The 12,622-nt window shown below is 37.4% G+C and overlaps 1 protein-coding gene across 2 annotated transcripts in view; it reads left to right on the plus strand.

Moving 5' to 3' along the window:
- USP12 (ubiquitin specific peptidase 12) overlaps positions 1–12,622 on the plus strand; it is a 48,181-nt gene that overhangs the window by 21,706 nt on the left and 13,853 nt on the right. The window contains exons 4-7 of one of the 2 annotated variants that reach the window (XM_074568775.1): positions 1,430–1,656; positions 8,013–8,089; positions 8,297–8,380; positions 10,860–11,057. In XM_074568775.1, the coding sequence (XP_074424876.1) occupies positions 1,430–1,656; positions 8,013–8,089; positions 8,297–8,380; positions 10,860–11,057 (586 nt within the window). The remainder of the gene's footprint in view (positions 1–1,429; positions 1,657–8,012; positions 8,090–8,296; positions 8,381–10,859; positions 11,058–12,622) is intronic. The other variant, XM_074568781.1, reaches the window with a different exon arrangement.

Raw genomic sequence — 12,622 nt, forward strand, 5'->3', positions numbered from 1 at the left:
TTTCCAGTCCTGGGAACCATCCCTCCACTGAAGGCCAGTCTCTTAGTATTGCTACAAGCAAATTGCAAGTTACAATTAATTGAAGTAATTGTACGTTAAAAGACTTGTATGTTATTAGCTAGCGATATAGGATGCTTTTTAAACTGGCAGGTACATGTCCTTGTAACAATTCCTAGTCATAGAGAGAAGAGGTAACTATTACTAAATCTGACTCATGTCTTTATGGTTTTCTTAGTCCCATTCCTAATATGAGGATTTGTGACAGCAAAGGATTTCTCAGGTTGTTATCCCAGGGGACTAAAATAAACAATGTTTTCAGGGTAGTACCAATTTGAACATAAACAAGAGAGTAGACTAGACAGACTTTCTGTAAGAGAGTTCAGATTTGTGCTTTAATCTGTATCATTGCTATACATCACAAGTATGTGCCAGTGAAACTGTTCTCCTTCCACTGAATTAATCCTAAAACTATTATGCTTAGAGATGTTGACAAACTGAGGACATGAAACAGAAAGCATAGTGAATCCATTATTATCTATCCAACAAGTCCACCGGTAATAGAGGTGCCCGTATACCAATCGCCAGAAGCAGTATTTTGGATCTTCAAAGAAAAATCTGTCTATTACTCGAAGTCCTAATTTGAAACCTGTTTGTTCTTGCTGTGGATAGAACTTTAGGCTAATTTGACATGGCTTCTACAAATACTACCTTACTTAAAGAACTTTGAGAAATAAAATGGTTGTTTAAATATATTTCTTTATAAAGATATAAATATATATCTTTAAGTTTTTAATCTTCTTTTCATTGTATTGATGACATTCTAGTATTGATGACACTGTGCTTATGACAGAGCAGCAGTGGACTGAAAACCCTAAAATGAAAATAAATAAAGCAATGTTTTGAGCATTTATTGTTCATGTTCTTCCTGTGACGGAACATATAGACAATGAAACATTTCCTGTCATAATTTCCCAGTTCATTTCTGGAAGATATCAACATCTAATGCCATTTGAGATGCCCTCTGTTATCCAAGACATTGACCTAAGCTTGGCAGAGATAGCATAGCCCCTGTAGGGGATCCAGATCATCGTGACCTGTCATCTGGAGACTGGATGGGATAAGCTATAACATTTCAGGCGGCACTATATGTAGACCTGTGTTTTCTTGCAGAATGGTTCACTCTTCTGTTAATTCTGATCAGCTGGGAGATTTCTGCGAATGTAAGCTGACTTGCCCTCCCCTGTTCCCACCCCCTATATTTTTGGCTTAGTTGTTGAAGCATGCGTTTTGGGTTGGTGTTGTATTGCCATGAATGATTCAAGACATGAAATGAAGACTGGTTTTGAAATTCGACTTCTTTTAAAAACTTTTTTATAGTGTAGCACTAACCAGTTAATTAAAGAAAATCTTCTGTTGTTTTATCTTGTAGAGCTTTTTGATAACTACATGCAACAAGATGCACATGAGTTCTTAAACTATCTATTAAATACAATTGCGGATATCTTGCAAGAGGAGAGAAAACAAGAGAAACAAAATGGTCGCCTACCTAATGGCAACATTGACAATGAAAATAACAGCCCGCCAGACCCAACCTGGGTTCATGAAATCTTTCAGGGAACATTAACTAATGAAACCAGATGTCTTACATGTGAAACTGTAAGTATGTTTATACGTCATAAAATGAATTCTTCCATGTTTCAGAACTTCATGTTTCATGATTCATTTGAGGGGGGATCTTATCAATACTTATAAATACTCAAGGGGTGGGTGTCAGGAGGATGGAGCCAGGCTCTTTTCAGTGGTACCCTGCAATAGGACAAGAGGTAATGGGCACAAACTCAAACATAGGAAGCTCCACCTAAACATGAGGAGGAACTTCTTTACCCTGAGGGTGGCAGAGCACTGGCACAGGCTGCCCAGAGAGGTGGTGGAGTCTCCGTCTCTGGAGACATTCAAAACCTGCCTGGACGCGTTCCTGTGCAACCTGCTCTGGGTGACCCTGCTCTGGCAGGGGGCTTGGACTAGATGATCTCCAGAGGTCCCTTCCAGCCCCTACCATTCTGTGATTTATCTCAACAGACTAACATACTAGATTAATTTATTTCTTTAGAAATCTTAACATTCATCTGAAGATTTGCATTTTTTCTTTGTTAGTGAGAAAATTTCAGCAGCTGATGCATGAATTGTAGGAAAAGGCTCTTAGTCAATATTGGGAAAATGCTCAATTGAATTTTTGTCAGTGTGATCATAATCGACTTCAAAATTTAGATTAGAAAATTCTAAATTGATATATTTGTAAGAGCAATGAAGCCTGCTACTTGGACATGTGGAGTTCTTCTCAGATTTTATGTCTCAATAACTTAATGTCATGTGTAGGGATACATTCCATAAATAAGTATTCTGAATCAGTTTCCACCTATTTCTAGTTTTTAAATTTAAAGCCATTGGAATCAAGATACTATGGTTGTTTTTTGACACTGAGAGCTGAGACTGGGATTCTCAAAGAACATAACTTAATGTGCAGGAAAAATAATCCTTTCTTAAATGTCTGTCCACAGAAATTCTTCTAATACTAGACTCTGAGAAATAAGCTCCTTCTTTGGCTAAGCTATAATAAAATTTTCTGTTAGAATAGTTCTACAATAAGAGAAAGCATATAGTTCAGAAAAACTCATAATTGAATTTTACCTGCTTGAGAAAGCGAAAAAGCATGACAACTTGAAAATTACAGTAATTCTGTCATGGTCTAGGCCTTAGATATTGTAAAAAGCTAAATGACTGTATTTTGCTATGACTTTTTATCCCTATTTTCATTAAGTTAATTAGATAACGCACACATTTCAGCATAACGTTGGAAGGGAGGAATTAATCAGATTAAACCTATATATTTCACATGTAATTTTTTCCGTCTTCTAGAAATACCCACCACTCACTTTATTTCAAAGAAAATAGCTTCCTAATATCATATGTAATGTAACTTCAGACTTCAGTCGATCTTGGTATTTTGAGTAATTTAGGTGCTGATTTCTAGCTACCATACTTTTTTTTTTTTTCTGTTAGATTTCCCCTCCCTAATAACTATTTCATGGCTACTGTCAATTGCTTCTGTTTTAGTTCTTGAACTGCTTTTTTTTTCTTCTTGAAACATGAGTTTAGCTTAGTCTCTTGACATGAATGACATCACTACCTTTCCTCACTATGGAACAGTGAATTACAGTGAATTACCGCTGTCACCATTTTGATCTAGGTACAGTCCTTAATACAATTTTAAAATGCTGATATGCTCTGTGCCAGCATTATTAGTTATCAGGCTTATCACAATTTTGTGATTTTTACTAATATTGCTCAGTTCTATTTTTTTGTTAACTGTTGCTGAATAGGATACGCCACGTCTGTCTGCCACTGTGCCTCCTTGGCCAGTTGAATTTTAAATTTGGTGTTCTAATACACTTGGTTTAGTATGTTAGGGACTTTGTTTTCCAAGCCCTATCAGCTTCTGTCTATTCAATACATAACCTTGTGTCTAATTAAAACACAGTGACCTGAAAATGGGCACTTAGAAACACATTTTGACACATTAAATGAGTAATACTACTGTGAATAGTGTCTTATTTTCAAAGATAGTGAGCAGCTGTGATTTTTTTAATGTTTGTTGGGCGCTGTTGGCATTCAGAGTCTTTCTGTGTTTAGAAATATAATCTAAAATGTCAGGAGTACTTGGATATATCTCATGTAGAAGATTACACAGCAATTGTGGAATGAATTAGTGCTTCTTAACAATAAGACAATAACCTTAGTATATTTTTTATGTAAATTTGGAATTTAATGCATACTTAAATATAAAGCATAATATATCTCTGCTGCAAGTGAGAATGATTATCTTCTAACTGTCCAAACCTACTCAATGTTCCTAAAATCGGCATGGCAAGGTTTTATTCCAATTTCAATTGCCTTGATTATAGAAAAGAACTCCTTTCCAGGACACACTGTGCCGTTAGCCCGTCTTTAAGATAAGAAATGAACTGACTGAAGATTTATCCTCAGTTTAAGTATGGACAGTGGAATATAAGGAATACAGATGTGATTCTTTAAGAAAGATTTGTGTCATGGGTCAAGCCACACTATAAAATTACAAAATTATAAAGTTACAAAACAGATTGTAAGTTGTCTTTACATACTTTTAATGTGATTTATTGTTATCATACTTTCCCCCTTCCTTGGCAGAGGCAGTATGATGACATAAATATTACAAATTTTTTGTGGCTAATTGATAAAAATGATCTAGAAGTTCATTGGTTCTACAAATTTCTCTCACAATTTAAAGAAAGAATAACAGTATAACAGAAAATAATGTAATTGATTTCATTAAGATTAAATATGAAATGGCTAATTGTGGGCAGTACTTCTACAGAGAAAAATAGGAAATTGTCTTGGGTTAAAAGCACCAAACACATTGATAATGTTTTTCTCCAGCTGATGGTCTTGCTCTTCTGTTCAAATGACTCCACAAGGCATAAAAATCTTTTGTTCAATTCTACTGTGGACTGAGAGAAGGCAATAAGGAAAACCTCAGTGGTCTCACATTAGTAGTATAGAAGCCTTAACTATGCCCTACTTCTTTTTTCCTCTCTCTTTTATTTATCTTTTTTTTTTGTTTGAAACAAAGATAAATCATGCCCTTTGTTTCAGCTTCATTTGAAAATAGTTTCTGTCTTAGCACACATGGAAGCCTTCAGTTGCAAAAGCTTTTTTGTCAGTGAGCTGATTCACAGAATCACACAGAATCACAGAAACTTCAGAGTTGGAAGGGACCTCTAGAGATCATCTAGTCCAACTCCCCTGCTAGAGCAGGATTGCCTAAAGCACATCCCTCAGGGCTGCATCCAGGCAGGTCATGAAAATCTCCAGAGAAGGGGACTCCACAACCTCCCTGGGCAGCCTGTTCCAGTGCTCTGTCACCCTCACTGTAAAGAAGTTTTTCCGTGTATTTGAATGGAACTTCCTATGTTCTAGCTTGTGCCCATTGCCCCTCGTCCTGTCACTGGGAACCACTGAGAAGAGTCTGGCTCCATCCTCCTTAAACCCGCCCTTTAGATACTTGTATGCCATAATAAGGTCTCCCCTCAGCCTTCTCTTCTCCAGGCTAAAGAGTCCCAGCTCTTTCAGCCTTTCCTCATAAGGGAGATGCTCCAGTCCCATAATCATCTTGGTTGCCCTACGCTGGACTCGCTCCAGTAGTTCCCTGTCCCTCTTGAACTGGGGAGCCCAAAGCTGGACGCAGTACTCCAGATGTGGCCTCACCAGTGCAGAGTAGAGGGGGAGAATGACCTCCTTCGACCTACTGGCCACACTCTTCCCTATGCAGCCCAGGATTCCATTGGCCTTTTTGGCAACAAGGGCACATTGTTGGCTCATGGATAATTTACTGTCTACCAGGACCCCCAGATCCTTCTCCTCAGAACTACTTCCCAGCAGGTCCACCCCTAACCTGTACCGGTGCTTAGCATTCTTCCTCCCCAGGTGCAGGACCTTGCACTTGCTTTTGTTGAACCTCATTAGGTTCTTCTCTGCCCAGCTCTCCAGCCTGTCCAGGTCATGCTGGATGGCAGCATGGCCCTCCGGAGTGTCAGCCACCCCTCCCAGTTTGGTATCATCAGCAAACTTGCTGAGGATACACTCTGTCCCATCATCCAGGTCATTAATGAATATACTGAACAAAATTGGACCGAGTATTGACCCCTGGGGGACACCACTGGTTACAGGCCTCCAACTAGACTCTATGCCGCTGATCACAACCCTCTGAGTTCTGTCACACAGCCAGCTCTCAACCCACCTCACTGTCACCTCATCTAGCCCATACTTCCTCAGCTTCCTAATGAGGGAATGCTACTGAATGCTACTGAAATTCCAAACGGAAAGAAATACAGATTCCCTGAGTGTTAGCCTTCTGAGTTTTCTGTTCTGTGTGGCATTGGTTGTCAGAGTACAGCTGATGAGCTGTTTGAGTGCAGATTACATCCTTGATGTGAGAACAACATGCCATCACCTTTAGGCAAAATACTGGAACATCCGAATTCTTCACTATTATTCAGATGCTCATATTAGGAGCACTCAGATGGCTTTATGAACACATCAGGGCTTGATTCTGCAAGTGATGAGGTTTTCTGACTATGTCCGTCTTTTTTTCATTCTGTAGATGAGTGAAATATATAGCATTGGCCACTTTAGTCTAAGGAACTTAGTGATGTTTATTTGAAAGAGAATGTTTATTTTGAAAGGGGGGGAGGGCTGGTAAGAGTGGAAGGTGACTTTTTAAAATAATTTTTCTTTTTTTTAATTAAAACTGTATGAGTTAATCTTGGAAAAAAATATTTTAACATTAGTTAAAATACTAATGTTCAAAATATCTTAAAAATTAAGAATAGCAATTTCTAAATTGTCAACATAGATAGAAAAAATCCACTTGGCTATTCTTTCAATAAAGCCTTTAATAGTTCCTCATGATCCAAAGTGCTCAATGGACTGGCTAACCTGAAAGAGACTCTCCAAAGCAGTATTATCAGTATTATCACTAAGAATGGAAGAATTCCTTTGGCGAACTTCTGGTTTCAGTACCAATCATTTTTTAACCAAGTACAACACATCCCTTTCCTCTTCTGCATCTCCTCCCCACCCTCAGAGCTTCTGCATGGGATAAAGCTGCCTGTGAAATCTTTATTGTTTCATGGAATTTTCTTTGATTAGAGAGAAAGAATTATCTAATTTCATGTCTGAATAGCACTGATCACATGACTCCTAAATTCCAGCTGTCCTAGCTGAAGACTGCAGCAGAGTATTTTCTAGAACTCTTTTTTTTTTTTTTCTGAGCCATTCTTAATCCCTAGGCTAAGATGTTTTGCACCAGAATTCTTAGTGTTACAAACACAAGTTTGGTAATTCCAAAAGTGGTTTGCAATGGGATATTAATTCTCAAAAATAGTTGTCTTGACCACCTGTATTTTTCTCTTTATTCTCTATGTATGCTGCCCTTAGCAACCGTGTGTTTCTTATCTCTTGATAATCAGAGAACAACTTTGCAAATATATTTTTATCCTGAGTTGAAAAGGGAAGATGAATCTCATGTGTTTTAAAGATCAACTGACCTTGGTTCTCCTGTAGCTGTTTAACTTTTCCTGTTTTCTGTCAAGAAACTGCAGCCAGACATCTTTTCTAAAAATATTTACTTTTGTACCTAGGAGTCATAAAAGGCAGAGGACATTCTCATCAGTGGCACTGAGTATCTCTAGATACAGAGAGGAAACACTAGCAGACAGAAGTTGAGGTTGCAGATTGCCATTTCCTAAATATTTTAATAACATAGTTGATTTTCAGGGCAGCTGAAATCCATCTCCATTTTTCAGTATTTGTGATGGAATTTATTCTCTGATTCTAGGAATTTATTTTTTACTTTAATTGTTAATTTTGCATTTTTGTAAGATATGACTATGCACTACTCTGCCGCTATCAGACCAAGTTCCAAACTCTCATTTACCAACAAATTTGCTATCTGCTGCTCCTTAAAGAGTATGAATCTAGGCAGGAAGAGGCTTCAAAGTATTTGTGCTCTTTATTAGGGAGACTATGATATGCAAATATATAACTTTCAGCTGGAGGGAATCATAGGGGAAGAACAGAGGTGACAGTACTAAATAGAAGAATCCTAGCAATTGTATTGTTTTGAAAAGAGGGAGGTGTAGAAGGAACTTGGTATTAATGTTGTTAAGCTGAAATCACAGCATAATGATAACTGGTGTTATACAGCCCCACAGACATACACACTTCCCTATTCCTGAACAAAATGAGAAACAGAGATCTAGCAAATCTCTGAAATAGAAAGGCCACTTGTAACAATTTTTAAAAGGCTGTGATAAGGTAAAAGATACATTCTGTCAACAGAAAATGGTACTGAAAAGCTAAGGTAAATTAGTATAACTAGTTTTAGTTATAATCTATTGGTTCTTTTTTTCCTGTAGATAAGCAGCAAAGATGAAGACTTCTTAGACCTTTCAGTTGATGTGGAGCAGAATACTTCAATCACTCATTGTTTAAGGTAGACGCAAAAATTTGAATTTTCATAATTTGTCTATTATCTGTTACCTAGAAAGGAAGAAGTAAAACTAAAAGCTCACAAACTTAGCAAATTTTAGCTTATGTACCCTTAAGAGTATAAAATTATGTTTATTGTACTTGTTTATATGTATAGTTCAGATAAGAAACTAGTATCTATAGCATTTCTTTTTCTTTTTTTTTAATTCAGGGGTTTCAGCAATACAGAAACTCTGTGCAGTGAATACAAATATTACTGTGAAGAATGTCGCAGTAAGCAAGAAGCACATAAAAGGTACATCCAACTCAGGGAGGGGAAAAAAGTAACCCATGTATTTCATGAAAATACTCTTCTATTTCCTTGTGTGTGTGTATGAGGCAGGGGGAGAACATTATTTTCTTAATTTTTGTCGCTTTTCTTCCACTTAAGAGTGGCTTGGTTGCATTCCTCCAGCTTGAATTCAATGGACCTACTTCAATGAGTAACGAGAATCTATGTAAAGCATTTTGGGACTCCTTTGATCATTATTTATTTTACAATTAAGAAAAAAAATGTTCTTAAGACCAAAACTAAGTTAAAAAGAAGTTAAAACAAACTATCAGTGACTAATCAAAGATTCTGTGTAATCATGAAAAGTCACTGATTTCATGTGACTTTTTAAACTTGCTTTTGTCTTGATAATAAAATAATTTTTCCAATTGCTTTAAGAATCAGTTTGATAGCGCTTTTTTCTGATTCAGTCATAATGAGGCTTGTAACTTTTTCTGTTAACTGAGTTTCTGGTTTCTTAAAAGTGCATAGTTAGTGGTGCTAAACTTCTGCTTAACAGGATTCCTGAAAAACATCAGAAGCACTGTGGAAGCTCGAAATTCATTATGTTTAAAAACAATTCTTGTCTGCCTAATAATTCTTTTAGTCTTGTTTACACCTTTGAAAAACCTCTGATTTTGTGTACTGCGTGGTATTTATTATCTGAGAAAGTATTTGGCTGCTTATAGATGAGTTGAAGGGATGGGAATGCTGACATGCTCTACTGGTTATACCACTGATTCTGGTTATTTGGTTTACCACAGATTTAGCACATGGTTTTTGGCATATCTCATCTGCAAAGTCTGCCTTCACACATTGCCTAAGCTTACTAATTGGTGTGTATTAGAGGTTGTAAAGCCAGGTCTGTCCTGTTGTTTTCTGTTGCCTTAGCTCTTATTTCCGTGTGGGAGGTAATGTGATCCCTGACCAATGCAAGCTGTGTTGGCATAAACCTGTACTATAGGCACTGCCATGTTGGCAAAACACAGCTTTTTGTGTTTATATTTTGCTTTTCATGTGGGGCTTAAGTTCAGTTTCACTACAGTCATAATTTTCTTCCATCTCTATAACATGGAGCTTTCTGTGTTAGTGTCAGCTAGCAAAGGTGATATACTGAATTTCTTCACCAGTGAAAGAGCTGCTATTATCAAACACAGTTGCATTATGAGAAGAGGACTTTCATTTTGAAAAAATAAATAGAGCAGAAATTATATCTGTATCTCAGTAATATAATAAAAATGTAGCTCTCCCTAAAAATAGTTGCTTCTGTCATCTTTCCACTCTTCTCCCGCTTTTTTCATTTCCTAGCTCCCTTGTGGGCCGCGGAGAAAATTTGAGTCTAGCAGGGTTTCCTGCAGGTTACTATCAGTCTAAGTTTAATAAGAAAAAGGGAGGAAAGATGAGTTTTCAAGGATTTGCCCCCTATCTTTTGAAAAAGGATTGTCTTGTGCAAACATTATTTCCTGACATTCTGAAGATACAGTCTTAGTAGACATATCTGAAACCTGGGCTGTGTTGTGGAGACTTTTGAGCTGTCTTTCAGGGCTGAAGGCACTCTGAAAAATTCAGCACAGTGCCGATCTAAGGCAATTAGCTGTGTGAAGAAGCAGAGTGCTTTAGCTTGGTTGCTCAGTTAGTATGGGCAAATTTATTGTTCAGAGTGTGGAAGTCTGTGTTTGCTGCCAGGCCAGCTGTAGTTGAGGATTTGCAGGTGCTGATGCAAGATCTCAATACCTCAAACTAGGAAAAGGGGCCAGTGAGCCCTCAGTAAAACTAGATTATCACTTTCTGGTTTTGACTGCCATAAAATAGTGCTGCAACTTTTGTACAAAATTATTGTGCTAGAGCACAGCATTATTGTGCTAGAGCACACATGTTTGGGTAGCATGAGGTAAGGTGAGTAACAGTGGGCTATCTGTATCCCTTGGCAATGTTAAATGAATGGCTTGATAGGAAAACTTGGAGTAATACATATGTAACAAAGTGGTGTAACAAGCCTATTTTAGAAAGCTTGTTTGACTTGGCTGGTTTACTGAGAAATTCAACTGGAACAGGATCTCTGGAACAGCTTTGTTGCAATACCTCCACCGTATACAAAGTGGGATCTAAGTTTGTGTTTTGGGAACTCAGGAAAGCTATGGGGAGGTATGTTTAAAAATTGAATTCTTTGCTATGCAGTCATATGTCTAAATTATTATGTGGGTTCATCATGGCTATTATTATTATTATATATTATAGCTTATTTTTTCAAATACGTTTGCAAGTCTCTCAGTTGTTAAGGTCCACCTTTAGTTTAGCAACACAGGATGTGTTCAATATTTGGTAAACAGATGATTCTTTGAGCATATTTTAATGCTTGCAAAAAATTTTAAGGACTTCAGTAAGACAGACTTTGTGTTTGCTGATACCAACTGAATGTTTGGCTGGATATTGGAAATACTGTTGATTCTTGTTTTGTTTTCAGGATGAAAGTAAAAAAGCTGCCTATGATTCTAGCTCTCCATTTGAAGAGATTTAAATACATGGATCAGCTGCATCGATACACAAAACTCTCTTATAGAGTAGTTTTTCCTTTAGAGCTTCGTTTATTTAACACCTCAGGAGATGCCACCAATCCTGACAGAATGTATGACCTTGTTGCTGTGGTAGTTCATTGTGGAAGGTAATAACTCTATTTTACACAAAGGATTTTTGCACAAGGTTAACTATGTTTAAAAAGCAAAACAAAACACCTAGTATTACTTAACTCTAATAGCATTTAAAGAAGTCTTAAAATAAAAGTTTCTAAGGAAAAAGAAAGTATTGTGGGGAGATACTACCCATCTTGACAGAACATACAGATTTATTCCCATGATGGTTCATTGTGAAATGTGATAACAGTGTATTTCACATGACAGATCTCTGTATGAACTTAACTACATTTTAAAAAAAAAAAACACAAAACATGTGATATCATATAACTAATAAAATTTAAAGACTTTTTTTAAAAAGTTTCTTAGGAAGGAAAGCATTATAGAACAGATCCCTTTATAAAGCATTTCCTTTAGGGTGTTGTGTTTTGTTGGTTTGTTTTGTTGTTTTTTTTAAGGGTTGAGCAACAGAAATACATCTGTATATTATGAGTTTTGTAGAGTACTTTGTTTCAATTGTATTTGATTTTGCTATGCTCAATAAATGTTTTTGTGGCTTCAAGTCTTAAATTTAGGGCTGCTCTACAAACTGCTTATTGAGTAGATAAAAGCACCAAAGTTGCAAATGATGATTTAACATCTAGAATCATAGAATAATTTACACTGTGAGGTCAATTTCTTAAAGCTCAGAGCAGGCCTAGCTTTGACATTAGATTAGGTTGCACTGGGCTCTATTTCATCAGCAGGAATGCTGATTTCACTGCCTCTTTGGGCAGTTTATTCCAGTTCATCAGTGTTCTCATAATGTTTTTTTTTTTCCCCCCTATATCTGGTCAGAATTTCCCTTGCTGCAGTCTGTGACCACAGCCTCTTGTCCTTTCACTGTGCATTTCTGAGAAGAGTCTGGCTCTGATTTCTTTATAAGTCTTCAGTTTGCGGTAGTGGAAGACAGCAGTTGGATTCCTCATTTAGTCTTCTCTAGGCTGAATAAAGCCAGCTCCCTTGGCCTCTCTTCATCCATCTGGTGCTGTAGCCCTCTGACAAATGTAGTGGCTTGCCACTGGACTTCCTCTGGATTATCAGTCTCTCTGTTATACTGGAAAGGTCGTGTCTGGAATTCCCATGCCCAGTTCTGGGTCCCAGCATGCAGAGTGATGGGGATTATCACTTTGCTACTGGCTCTACTCTTACAGTACAGCCCCACATAGGCTCAGCCCTGTCACCAAAATGATGCACTGCTGGCTAACAGCTCAATTTATTGAACTCCTGGGCCCACCTAGCCAACTGGTTTACAGCTGGTGCTCTTGGATGGAGTTAGTCTGGCACAAGACTTTGCATTCGTACTTGTTAAACTTCTTGCAACTTTTTTAAGTCCCTCCAAATGGCAGACCTCCCCTCTAGTTGCCAATCATTGCCCTTTGTTCCACCCCCATTCCTCCCTAGATAGACCTAGGATTAGAGTAGAGATAAGATGAGTAGATCTCAAGTTGGCCAGGACAGTTTTGGAAAATAAGCCTTTGTGCCATAGTCTTCTGGGACACTCTTGTTCTGGATTTTAAGGAAAATAGAACCTGTCATTTCTAACCATTCTGTCCAA

The sequence above is a fragment of the Larus michahellis genome, chromosome 1, assembly GCF_964199755.1.
Source record: "Larus michahellis chromosome 1, bLarMic1.1, whole genome shotgun sequence".
Taxonomy (NCBI): Eukaryota; Metazoa; Chordata; class Aves; order Charadriiformes; family Laridae; genus Larus; species Larus michahellis.